The 14201-nt window shown below is 37.8% G+C and overlaps 1 protein-coding gene across 7 annotated transcripts in view; it reads left to right on the forward strand.

The window, feature by feature from the left end:
* Positions 1–14201, forward strand: part of WDR33 (WD repeat domain 33) — a 124865-nt gene that overhangs the window by 89010 nt on the left and 21654 nt on the right. For 5 of the 7 annotated variants that reach the window (XM_023556085.2, XM_003416707.4, XM_064287335.1 and 2 more), the window contains 3 exons: positions 12482–12608; positions 13708–13862; positions 13960–14038. In XM_023556085.2, the coding sequence (XP_023411853.1) occupies positions 12482–12608; positions 13708–13862; positions 13960–14038 (361 nt within the window). Of the gene's footprint in view, positions 1–12481; positions 12609–13707; positions 13863–13959; positions 14039–14201 lie in introns of those variants that run through there. The other 2 variants (XM_064287336.1, XM_023556086.2) reach the window with 2 other exon arrangements.

Raw genomic sequence — 14201 nt, forward strand, 5'->3', positions numbered from 1 at the left:
TAAGAGGATTTTTCCCTCTGAGACCTATGGGCACTTTTTTTTTTTTAAAGCCGCCTTCTGTCTTTGTGTCATGCTTACGTTTATAATGAGGCTTTAGCTGGGTAGGGAATTCTAGCTTCAGAGTTTTTTTTCCCCCTCAGCACTTGGAAGATTTTGTTCCACTGTCTTCTTACAGCCCGTGAGTTGATGAGAAGTCTTAATGGTGATTTGAAGAATGCCCCTCACATGGCATTTCTCTGATATTTTCCTCATGATTAGACTGGGGTTATAGGCTTTTGGGAGGAAGACCACAGTGGTCAAGTCCATTGTGTTTATCACATTATATCAGGGGTACATGCTGTCAGTATGACTTTTCACTGTTCATGCTGACCTTGACCACCTGGCTGAGGTAGTATTTGTCAGGTTTCTTCCATTTGCCCTGTTTCCATACTCTTTGCAAGAAAGTCACCATGTACAACTTACACTTAAGGAGTTGGGGACTTAACGCTTCACTTCCCTGAGGGGACAGGATATACATAAACTGGAATTTTTCTGTGTGGAAGATTGATCTGTTGTTCCGCATTTATTCAATTGTTTACATCGGTGTGGACATATGGATATTTTATTGAAATATGCTTTTCATATGATGGAAACTAGGCGATACAACCAAATCCCAGGTGAAATTTTCTCAATTATCTTATTTCTGCTTTGAAACAGAAATGGAGATAATTATCAAGACCCAGTTGGAGTGTGTCATCTCAGATCACTTATTTATACAAAAAAACCTTAGTAATAATTAGAAATTGAAAAAGCTGCTAGAGATCATGTGATAGCACCACCCCTGGCATTTTTTAGGGATTCTTTTAGCACTCTTCTTCTGATACAGGTAAAATTTCATAATTTTGCCATTTTATAGGGAACCAAAACCGTGCGAGTGTGCCCAAAATGTTCCTGGCAAAACACGGGAATTCAGAATGCATAGTTGATGCTATGCATGGATGTGGTTACCATGAGGATAAAAAATTACTTTTTTTGGCCAGGATTATTTGTTGCTTTTATGTATGTAAACTTACAACTTAAAAAATATATGTAATCTAGCCTTTTTACTTTGCTTTCAGAAGGAAAGCTTACTCTACAAGTGTCCTAAAGTGTTTAAAATGTGTCTTTTTGGCCTTCTTGGTTCTGCTTTTTCTTCCTTGTTAGAGGTTTCAGTCATGTCTTCTCTTCGTTCTTGGTCAGCGGTATCTGCTGGTACTAATAATTCAATATATTATTAATGTCACCTAAGTACTCTTCTTCCTGGTAACCTTGATATTGCTAGGCTCCCATTTGTGTTTTAAATTTTTTTTTTTTCCCATCTCCCTTCTGATTTTTCAAGTGATGACTATATTCTTCTTTTCTTGACTTTTTAAAAGAATATTGTACCGTCTGTATTGAATTGTGGATGTCTGCAGATATGTTTACAAGAGAGCCTTTGGTTACACACACATTCACATAGCAGTACACACTTTCTCATATAGGACTTTGCGGCTGCTCTCGGCATCGCATGCAGGACACCTGTGTCTCCCATTCCAGGCAGATAACTGAAGTGCTTTGCAATACTGGTGTTTACTTCAGGCAGCTGGGAAAATACAACAGCAGTCAGGTTGAAAGAATATTTGATTCTTGCATTCCATCCCTGTAAGCTTCTTTGAGGAATAGCCTGGCACTTTTTGAATACTCTAAATTTTTCAAAAAGCCAACAAAGAGGAATTTGCCAGTTGGCACGAAACACTGCAAAATTACTTCTGCTCGGTTATCACAACTGAAGAGTATAGAGAATTGGCACACATTCCAGTAAACCCTCAGGAGAATGTTGTGGAAAAATAATGTTGAGTTTCCTGTTGTAGCAGTCACCTCCTGGTGAGTGTTCTCCTTTTCATAATTCTCATCATTTTTCTAAGTACAGTCTTTAAACTTGTGCTAAAATGGAAGTTGTGCTTTTCCTGTTTCTAATCCTTCCCCCCACCTTAATGTATAAAAGTTTAATAGCAGTCTGACATGTAAGTTACAGCAAACTATGCCTGTATGTTTTTATTGGACTCAAAAATTATATATTTAGCCATATATGCATAGGACTTTGTTTGCTTTGATGCCAGAAACAGGTACCTGGCATTAATCTTCAATTTCTAACCTGTACAATTTCTCTTAGGTCAGCTTTTGCTGGTGCTGGTAAAAATAAATAAAGCCATTTTATCTGCATACGCTAATTAAACATGTGACTTAAGTGGGAGACTAGTAAACTTATGGTATAAAAAAAAAATTTTTTTTTTTTCCTACCCCTGAATTCTATTTGAGTTTGTAGTTTTATGCTTGTGTACTGGTTTTTCTGACAACATAAATTTCAAAAATTTTCATAATCCGAAAAACACTTCTGTGCTGCCACTCTGCTCTGTCATATTCTTACATTTTGCCACACTTGCCTCTGACTTTTTTTTTTTTTTTTTAAAGAAATAAAACTTTACTGATAGAGTTAAAGCCCCCTTAGTATGCTCCTGCCCATCTTCACCCTGAATTTAGGCTCCTCGTTACCAGACAGCCTCATAAGCTACCAGTTCAGCATTTCCCAAATCAGTCTCCTGAGGAACTTAGAGTGCTCTGAGGAAGAAGACTCCTGGTCACATTCTTACCTCCTAGAGATGTGTAATATGTATGAGAGTGTGGAAGGGTCTTAGACCTCCTCCTGGAAGAAATGTGCCAATTTTTAAGTCAGCGTTGCCCGACTTACTTGGCCACAGAACCCTTCACACCGTGACTCTGTGTCCGCTGTTGCTGTGAACGTGCTCGGTGAAAACACTGCCTTGAGTTACACCCTTTCCGGAGGTCACTTTACATTTAATTCTGTAGTTTTTCACTAATGTAACTTTCTAGATTTGGATGACAAACGTATTAATAGTAATCACTCCCGGTTGACTCTTGGATCCTGGTGAAAATCATTTTGATAAAAAGAAAAGTAAAATGTCAATAAACTGCATATTCATTGACCAGTGCACCAAGTTACTTAATGCTTCTTTTTCTTTTAATTCTTGAGTCCTCCCATCTACTAAAGTGTCTGGCTGTGGACCACTGCTTCACACACCCTTTGCCTTAAACTAACCTGTTACATTTTATCCTCTTGTGCTGGAAGTATCCTGAGTTTGTTAATGTTTGCCACATTTTCTTGAATAACAGTTCCTTAACTGTTAATATTGTACAAGACGGTGTTTGAATCTTTGTTTGCCTTTTTTCTTCCTGTATTAGAAAATCTTGGTGCTTTTTCTAAGCTATGTGTAAAAGCAAAAAAAAAAAAAAAAATTTTTTTTTTTTAAATGTATAAAAGAGTGATTTTTTTTTTTTTCCCCCTTAAGATTTGTTCATATAATGGTTTGGTTCAGGAAAAATAAAAATGGGAAAATGAACACTATTTCTGACCTTCAAATAAAACTTATTGTATATTCGTTTTCAGACCGTTCGCCAAGCTTTGGGGTCATGGGCATTGTCTTAAGGCAGGGCTGTTTACCTGTGTCGAATGGCAGGTCCCTTGGGGTCTCATGAGGCTGTGTAGGGGTGAGTGAGGTCCTGAGAAACATACACGGGTTACGAAGTGTATATACAACTTCACAGAAGCCAGGGAACCCCCTGTTCTAAGGGAAGAGTCAAAAAAAAAAAAAAAAAACAAAACCTTTCTTATTAGCTTTTACTCTTCACTATACTACACTGACCAAAAGATCAGCAGTTCGAATCCACCAGCTGCTCCTCAGAAACCCTGTGGGGCAGTTCTACTTTGTCCAGTAGGATTGCTATGAGTTGGAATCCACTCAGTGGCAATGGTGTTTTTTTTTTTTTTTTTGGTTTGCCCTACACTATTCAGTTGTGGGTTCTGATATGGAAAATAATGAACACTGTCTACAAAAATAAAAAATCCAGAACATGTTTTAACCGAAATCTCTAAAGCCTAAACCATCTATCCTATTATTCTTTGAATTTTAGGGTTTATAAAGGAGTCTTTGCATTGTTTTTCTAGACTCCCCCCCCCCCCCAAAACACGTTATTTTTTTTATTAGGGAAAATAACTGATTTACATTCTGCACCTTGCTATTTAAGACATAGCTGTGCAATGTGTACCTGCTTGGCAAAGGTATATTTCTGTTACTTTGTGGAGAATGATCTCTGAAAAACTGTTTTGTTTTTTAGCTTAATTTCAATCTTGTTTCAGAAAGCTTTTCTGAGTATTTCTTGGAAGTTACTATACTAGGACTATGAGATTTTACAAATAGTCCCCCAATGTTTTGTTTGGTGATGGCATATATCAGAGGTCAAACACCTTCAGTAGGAGACCAGATGTTGCTGGTGTCAAGCACACTTACTTTGAAATAATGAACACGTGAGTGAGAGAGCACATGAATAAATGTGTGAAAGAATGAACAGATGGAATATGTGAAATAGTTGTTTACCTCCTGTTTGGTGTATACTTCAATGTGTAATTAATGTTGCTTCTGCCAGTAATTATTACAAAGTAACAAGTTAACCAGTTTCCACAAACCATTGCCACCTGTCTCAGAGGCACTAATTCTGTCAGTATTCATTTAGATAGGAATTTATGGGAATGGTTGGCTAGGTTTGGTTTTGTTTTGTTTTCTGATGAATTTAGAGGTGGACTAAGAAATGATGCAGAAGTCATCACCCTCAAAGCTTGACCTTTTAAAAATAGCCTCATTTGCTCAATTTGGAAGTTCTTTTCGTGGAACTCAGGCATGGGTAGCACATTCCTTTATTCTTAACAGGATCCTGGTCTTCAAAATGGATCTGATTACTTCTCAGAGAGTTACAAGAAATAATTATTTATTTATAGATTTTTTTCCCCCACATTCTTTTCTGGGTTAGTCCTCAGAGATGAAAAAGGGTTGAGAAGTTGTCTTGTACAGCACCTCACTTAGAGTTGAGAAAGGGAAGTTTATTTGTACATGAGACAAAACAAGAAAAACTGTTATGCCACTTCATGTGGCAGGATGTATCCAGTGAGGTGAAGAGAGCACTGGTGCGGAAAGAAGAAAATCTAGGCCACCACAGGCTTCATTTTTCTCATTAGTAAAAATTGCAGAGCTGGACAGCTTTACTGGTCTCCCCTCACTCTAGGGTCAGTTGAAGATAATTTCTTTTTTTTTTTAATAATTGTGCTTTAAGTGAAAGTTTACAAATCAAGTCAGTCTCTCACACAAAAACCCATATACACCTTGCTACACACTCCCAATTACTTACTCTCCCCATAATGAGACAGCCCGCTCTCTCCCTCCACTCTCTCTTTTTGTGTCTGTTTCAGTTGAAGATAATTTTGTTGGTGTTGCTGTTCATCGTGTAACTGAGACAGCTGTAAAAAACAATGTAATTATGGAAATTTAAGGAGGAACTTTCTTTAAAATGGCTAATTATAGCATAAATCAACATTGTTCAATAGAACCTTTTGTGACGATGGAAATAGTCTATACCTGTGCTGCCCAGTATGCTAGCCATTAGCCAGATGTGGCTACTGAGCGCTTGAAATGTGGCTAGTGTGACTGAGGAACTAAATTAACTTTATAATTAAGATTAAAATAGCTGTATGTGGCTAGTAGCTATTATGTATTTGTGTTCAAAGGGAATCGCACACATAGATTTATGGCAGCCTTGTTCTTTATATTTTGGTTTGCAACTGGAATCTCTTAATTTTAGAACTTGGCAATTTTGCACTTCCAAGTCTTAGTAGTGAAATCTTTCTTCAGTCATATTCTCTATTTCCAGTTGCAGTCAAGTGGAGAGAAGGGCTATAAACTTTACCCAGGGATCCTAAACTCCACTTGGCAAGCACGTGCATATATCCCTGTCGTTTTAAATCTCTACCATGTTACTCTAGACTCTGTGTGTTCATTGCTGCGGGCCCGTAAAGTCGTGCAGATGACATAGTGCTCTTCGTGGTTCCTGCGTTAGGCTTTGTGTTATCTGGAGCAGATTTGCCGTTGGAGCTCGAATCTGAGAAGTTTAATTAGATGCCACTTTAAAAAAATCTGTAAAAATTACTTGGCCTTTCATTGGCAAGAAGTTACTACATACTTAAGCATTTGGCTGCTAACCAGAAGGTCGGCAGTTTGACTCCACCAGCTGCTCCTTGGAAACCCTATACCCAAACCCATTGCTGTCGAGTTGATTCCGACTCACAGTGACACTCTAGGGCAGAGTAGAGCTGCCCCATATGGTTTCCAAGGAGTGCCTGGTGGATTCAAACTGCTTACCTTCTCGTTAGCAGGTGTTAACTCTTAACCATTACACCACCAGAGTTTCCTGGAAACCCTATAGGGCAGTTCTACTCTGTCCTGTAGGGTGGCTATGAGTTGAAATTGACTTGATGGCAGTGGGTTTGTTTTTGTTTATTTAGCACTAAAATAGGTAGGTCACTAGGCCATAAAGATAGCTGCCACCTGAATGAATTTTCCATGAAATCTATACTACTGTATTTTTTCGCAAATAACGTGCCCACGTAAATAACGTACCCGCATATAACACACAGAAATTGGCATGGCACGCTTACAAAAATAGCATGTGGGGGAAAAGGGGTCTCCACAGTTGGCAAAAACTTATAACACATGCGTTATTTGCATAAAAATACAGCAATTGCTTCAGTATTGGAAATACCACACATTCTTTGGATTTCCATGTTTGAGCATCAGGAGTCTTGAATGACTCTATCCTGAAATTCTCGGCCTTCAGAAATAGAACGATCAAAATTAGCATAGAGGCATTCTTTAGGGGTAATGGTTGAAATTGGAAAGCCGGGTGTTTGGAATGCAATCATTTTTCTATGAAATAAAAATTTATGTAAGATTAGGTTTTTACATATGGCATACCAGCTCACAAAATGCATAATATCCTTGGAACTTAACCCAGCCACACCAAGTCACAGTGCCGTCGATGAAAATATGCTGCATCCCCACCGAGGATCTGAAGCGTGTCTGCCTGGGAACACAGACACAGGCTGTGCGAATGAGGGCACTAGCTGGTATTGGCATGCCCTTGAGCGTTTCTGGTTTAACCGTGGTAAGACTGTATATAACGAAACTCCCCAAGTCGACGGTTTTTACTTGTACAGTTCATGACGTTAATTACATTCATCATGTTGGTCTGCCGTTACGACTGTCCTTTCCCAAATCGCTTCTCCACCATTAATGGAAGCTCAGTGCCTTCTGAGCAAAGCCTCTCCCTTTTCGCCTTTCTTACCCCTGGTAACCACTGATAACCTTTGGCCTCCGTATATTTGCCTATTTCATGTAAGTGAGCGCACACAATATTTGTCTTTCCCTTGCGTTTTGAGCACAGGAAAACCAAAGGCTGCTGCTATTAAACAAGTAATATATATGTGTGTTAAGAAACTTCAAGTAGTACAGAGGAATAAGTGCCTTCTATTTCCACAACATTTCTTCTCCTTAAATTGTTAACAGTTTAAATTTTCTTTTATACAAATGAGAACATATTGCACCTTGCTTTTCTGCTTGCTTTTTAAAAGTCAGGTTTATTGACGTATAATATGGCAACGGGTTTACAGGTAATATACATGAAGTAACATTTACCTGTTCTACATAAGCAGGTCTGTGAACTTTGGACAAGTGCATATACCATAATCAAGATCAGAATGTTTCAATCTCCCAAAAGAGCTTCTTTGTGCCTCATTTTTGTAACCCCCACCATGCTCAAGGAAACCCTGGTGGTATAGTGGTTAAGAGTCCAAAAGGTCAGCAGTTCAGATCCACCAGGCACTCCTTGGAAACGCAATGGGGCAGTTCTTCTCTTTTCTGTAAGGTCGCTGTGAGTCAGAACTGACTCGATGGAGATGGGTTGGGTTTGGTTTTTTTTTTTTTCTTCAAAACCATACTCAAGATACAGAACATTTCCATTATCCCAAAAAGTTCCCTGTTTTCTGCCTCAGTTTTAACAGCTGTATTGTATTCAATTATATGAGTTTAGTTTTTCTAAATAACCCCTCATTGATTGATATTTACATTGATTCCAGTCTTGCAATTCAAGCGAAATACAGTAAACATGTTTGTACCTAAATCTTGGTGTGCTTTTGCAGTTGTAGACATAGGGCACATTCTTAGCAGATTACAGGATCAAAGGGTACGTGCATTTAAAATTTTGATTGATATTGTCAAGTGGCGTCCTATAAAAGTCAAACCAATTTACTTTCCAACCAGTTATGGATGAGATCGCCGGTTACTCCTATTAGCAGTGAGTGTCATCAGATTTGATTTCGATAAGGAAGATGATATCTAGCAAAGTAACTTGCATTTAGTGGGTTTTTTTTTCTTATTTCAAAAATTTATCAAAAAGTTAATACATACAAAAATCCAGTCCATGCCATTTACTGCTGAGACCACCGTGTACACCAGAGGAGAGATGAAGAGAGAGAAGTTTACCTTTGTTTTCACTACTCCATATAATTTTCATTTTCTCTTTTTCCGTCTTGTACATTTTTGTAACCATACAGGTTGTGTGTTGTTTGTGTGTGTGTCTTATTTGCTTTTTAGTTCACATTATTTTATGAACATTTTTCTTTGTTCCGGCATCTTCATTTTAATAGTTGTGTCATTCTTCTGTTCATTGACTGTGGCAGAGTTCGTTTAATCATTGCTCTCTAAAGTTGTTTATAGTCTTTTAGGAACAAGGCTTCAAATTCTTTGACATGGTTTTTTTTTTGCATGTTTAAAATGATTTTCTTAGGATAAATTCCAAGTAGTATGGTTCTTCTGAATCTGAATGTGTTCATGTTGACCTGGGAGGATGGAATTCCATCAGTTTAAATAGTTTTTGTCAATCCAATTTTTTTTCCCTGAAGAAGGAAGCAGTTGCATATCAATTTGCTTATATGCCAGTTTAATCTATTTTTCATTTTCAATTTTTTTTAAATTATAAAGGTGAAAATATGCTATTTGAAAGATTTCAAGCCTATTTGCCAGAGGTAATTCACTATTGTTTAGTAAATTAAAGTTTTTAATTGAATTTTTTTCTCAATAGGTGCCTTCATGTTTCAAAATTGAAAAAAATTACAAAACAGTGTACAATGAAAAGTCTCCTCCTTTCCACGCTGCGCCCCAGTTCCCCTGGAGGCAGTCAGTATGATCAATTGCTTGCGTATTGTTTCGTATTTTACGCATCTTTGAAGAAATGTGTATTATTCGTGTATGTGGGTGTCCCCTTTTTTAAGCCACAAGTGTTAACATACTGCGCATACTTTTTGGTAATTTTTTTTCCTTTTTTAATTGTACTTTAGATGAAGGTTTACAGAGCAAATTAGTTTCACATTAATTAATATACATATTGTTTTGTGACATTGGTTGCCAACCTCACAAGACATCAACACTCTCCCCTTCTTGACCTTGGGTTCCCCATTACCAGTTTTCCTGTCTCCTCCTGCCTTCTCATCCCTGCCACTTAGCTGGTGTGCCCTTTTAGTCGCTTTTTGTTTTATGGACTTGTCTAATCTTTGGCTGAAGTGTGAACCTCAGGGGTGACTTCAGTACTAAATTAAAAGGGTGTCTGGGGATGGTACATTTTTGTTAGGGAACTTTATTTTATTTATTTAATGGTAAAAGAAGATAATATATACACATGGTTCCAAATAAAATAACATAAAAAAATGGACAGCACCCCTCCTGTCCCAGATCCCTGTCTGCCAGGTGCTGTCCCTCAGTGAGTTTGTATTTATGCGTATGTAAACAAATAGGAAGATACATATTCTTACTTTTTTCCTCCTGTAACTCTTAAACTAACTATTTTCATATCTGAGAAGGCAGTATAGCATGGTTGTTAAAACCAAAGGTTCTGGAGCCAGACTCCCTGCATTCAGATCTCTTTGCTGCCACATACCAGTTGTGTGATCATGGACACGTCAGTTAACCTACTTTGTTATCTTCGTGTATAATATGATGAGTCATCATACATACTGCGCTTAGTAAGTGCTATGGAAGTGCTTGCTGCTGCTAGGGTAATAATGTTATGATTATGAACGGTGACCAATAATATAATGTTCTAGAATCAGCACCAGTAAATTTGATTTATGTTAGTGATATGCATGATATGGGTAACTTCACTTAACAGATATGAGTAGATGGAGTTCCTTACTTGCTTGAATTCTACTTAAATAAATTTTAGGGTACTTCAGAAAACAAAATTAAAGCAACTGAAACATATCTAATTTTGTTCCTTTTTATGATATGAGTTTGTTTTTTAACATATAGTTCTTTAAACTGAACAAATACCTCCTTCTTTAAAAAGATAGACGTTATATAATAAAAGTATCCTAGAGAAGGTGACAGCAGAGATGAACTTTTCGCATAGTGCATTACAATTTAAAAGTGCTTTCTCATGCATTTTTCATGAAGTCAGATGGGATTGTTAAAATTCATACATATTTATACATAATATTAATTTTCAGGTGATAGTGACTCAAAGTTTTTAAATTCACCTTCCACATCTTTTTTGGTTTAAATGTTAATAAAACATTAAAAGTTCTTGAGATAAACAAGGGACCAGGGGTATTCAGCTATATTTTTATTTCAATTTTCCACTTTTATTTAGTTCTTTTCTTTCCTTAGTAAAAAATATAAAACCTCTGTCCTTCCCTACCCTCACACTGGTTACAAAGTAATGTATGTTCATTGTAAAAAATATAGGAAAAATAAGAATTGCCTTAATCCTACCATCTAGATTAATATTTACAGTAACAGTTCGTTGTCTAATCTTTTCTCCTTTTTTGTAGACAAACCGAACCAAACCCACTGCTGTTGAGTCGATTCCGACTCACAGTGACTCTAGAGGACAGAGTAGAACTGCCCTATAGGGTTTTCAAGGAGCAGCTGACGGATTCAAACTGCTGACCTTTTGGTTAGCAGCCTGAGCTCTTAACCGGTGTACCACCAGGGCTCCCTCCTTATAAACACATGCATACAAGTATATCAGTGTTACTGATTTGTTTCCCCTTTATGGTAATGGTGTTAGGAATCCTATACACATTGTTGTTTTTTAAATAAATTTAGTGTCATGAATATTTTAATCATGTCATTAAATCATGTATAGGGCCATTTATAATAGATGCATGTTATTCCATTGAGTACACGTACCGTGCTGTATATTTGTAATATATTTTTGCCATATTTAAGGAAATTTTAAATATACTGCCTCAGTAAATATCCTAGTAGAGAAATCCTTTTGAAATCCACTATTTCCTTATGATAAATTCTGGGATTATTGGGTCATAGACTATGTACCTTTTTTGTGCTTTTGATACACATCGTGAAACTGTTATTCGGATACCTGATACCTCACTACAAGCTTGCCAGCATGTGGTATTGTCTCTGTATAAATCCATGCCTATTTGAGATGCGAGTTGCTTCCCTTTCGAATTGCTTTATCTCACTTCCAGTGCCCCTATAGAACCATCTCTCCCTTTTTCCCTACTTCCCCTTTTCTCTATTCTCTTTCCTCCTTCCTACCTTAAAACTACACAGAAGCTGGATTTGATCCCGGTTAGAGAAGGAAATTGTTTCAAATTCTCTTTACTTCTGAGTGAATTGGCTGTATGAAATATCCTTAGGACTTTAAAGACTTGAAAATTCAAAAATCATACCCCTTTCTTTCAGTTTTTCAGTCCTGCCATTCACATCTGTGGTTTTTGGTTAGGAGGACTAGCTCTGGAGTCATATAGGCCAGGTCCAGACTTCAGCACCTGTTCCTGTTCACCAGCTTTGGAATCCAGGATGTGTGATTTCATCCTCTAGTCCTTCCATTTTTTCACTTGAAAATGGAGATAATGCTAATACTTCCTCAGGATTTGTGAGGATTTGTGGGAGTGATGGTTATAATCGCTCAGTAAGAGTGTCTTGTCATCTCATATGATTGTCACAACAAATGTGAACCCCATGGGTTAATTTTCTTATTCTTCATTTCAGAAAACAGGATCAGAAAGATGGAATACTTTTCCCATCCTCATACATAGAGAGTGTTGTTGTATAAAGCCTTAAGTTAGGACTTGTGATCCTTAAAGATCCACAAGGACTACCATAAGGACTACCACAAAGTGGAGGAACTAAAGTGCATGACATGAGTAGTGCCTGACCATCAGGATAACCCTAGAAGGTGTGAAACGTTTCAGAAGTTTTGCGCATAGAGGCTTAGAGGTGCATCATCCAAAAAGCTTTGAGTGGCCTACCAGCAAGTGGGTAGGAAGATGAGCTTAGTACCAAGAGAAGAGGACTGGTTTCTGAGGGTCCAGCAGAAGGGGAGAGCCTGCCATATCCAAAAAACTTAAAGACCAAAGAGCCTCCTAAAAAGTTGAAGTTTACTGAGCACTAAGATCAAAACTTTTCAGAGGTTTCTCTACTTTGATTTAAATTAGAATGGAGTCCTGCTTTAAATACATATGACTGATTAGGTTTTTATCTTAACTTGTCTCTGACAGGGCATGGTGCTGATGTGAAATGTGTAGACTGGCATCCAACTAAAGGGTTAGTTGTTTCAGGAAGTAAAGATAGTCAACAGCCAATCAAGTTCTGGGATCCCAAGACTGGGCAGAGTCTTGCAACACTGTAAGTGATAGGAGCCCCCACCCCGTGCCCTAAGCGGAGGGGACCCTAGCAGCCCGTTTGTGTTCATTTTAGCTCTCTCTTTTGTCATGTATTCCTGAAAACCTAGTTTAGTTAACAGATGGACTTGGATCTCTAGACTTCTCATTAGTTAAATATGATTTGTCTCTAAATTCCTAATGAATTTGTTCTGCCACATAATACCTAATTTAGTTCTCATGCCGGGGCGGGGTGAACTTGGAGGAGGTGACTAGATTATTACTAATTACTATTCTAGTTTACTGTCTCTCCTCATCAGAATACCATTTGGCAATGTATGGAATTGATGTGTGTCACTTAATAGATGCAGCCCAGCCCATCTCAGTCCATCTATTTGAAGAGAAGTTTTTCCTTCATTTTTGAATTAGCTCCCGTATTTTGTCTGAGGTGCTCACTTATGGTGCAGCCATGAAGTAAAATGTTCTCTTTGAACTATTTGTAAACATTCATAGCCCTATGAATAGGTTGTTAACTTTGTTTTTGAACAAAGCAACTGTATGCTGGTCCTTCTGTATGGGAGGTGAACCATGTCCAGAGTAAGCTGGTTGCAGTGAGGCAGCCTTGTTGCACAACGCCAGGGACACACCCAGCCTAGAGCTCCCTGTGAACGGTGCCCCCTGGAGGTGTGTATTGGGTAGGCCTTGCGTAGCTGCCTTGCCTTTAGTTAAGATTACCATTAGACTATCCAAAGCCCATATTTAAACTTTATCTGAATGAGAGTACCTTCACTGAATTTTTTAAATCTAATGAGCTTTATTGAATGTTAATTTATGTGTTCAGGTGCTTCCTCTGTTTCACAGATAAAATTTTTTATCCATTTGAAGCTCTGCTTCTATTTAAACTAATTAATGAGAGCTATTAGGTGGTGGATATTATTTCTGTCATTGACCTGTATCTTTCAAGTGTATTTTTAACTGGTCTATGTAACATTACATGCCTTACTACTTCTAGACCAAACCTCTTGCCATCTTGATCCATGTGCTTTTCAACAAAAATGACCATTATATTGATATATACTTGTTTTGAGTTCTGACAAATCATTTCCTTGGTGCTTTGTTTCTAGTCATGCCCATAAAAACACAGTAATGGAAGTGAAATTGAATCTCAACGGCAATTGGCTACTCACAGCGTCACGTGACCATCTCTGTAAACTTTTTGACATCCGAAACCTGAAAGAAGAGCTTCAGGTCTTCCGAGGTCATAAGAAAGAGGCCACAGGTGAGGGGCTGTGATGTGCTTCTCATCCTGCTGATTATTACCTGTGGCATTCTCGGATCCTAATGGTTTTGTCTCTCACCATGTTTTTGGTTTACAGCTGTGGCCTGGCATCCTGTTCATGAAGGACTTTTTGCCAGTGGAGGGTCCGATGGTTCTTTGTTATTCTGGCACGTTGGGTATGTAACGTTTGTTATGTGAAGAAGTAGTATGTTTTATAAAGAGATCACCTGAATGTGTAAAAACAGGATAAAGTTTTGTACCTTTCCTGAGTGTTCATATATCCTATATTGGAGACTACCAGCAGTTTTCAATTCTGTAAATCCAGCTTGGAGTGGACAG

The sequence above is a fragment of the Loxodonta africana genome, chromosome 6 (genome assembly GCF_030014295.1).
Source record: "Loxodonta africana isolate mLoxAfr1 chromosome 6, mLoxAfr1.hap2, whole genome shotgun sequence".
Taxonomy (NCBI): Eukaryota; Metazoa; Chordata; class Mammalia; order Proboscidea; family Elephantidae; genus Loxodonta; species Loxodonta africana.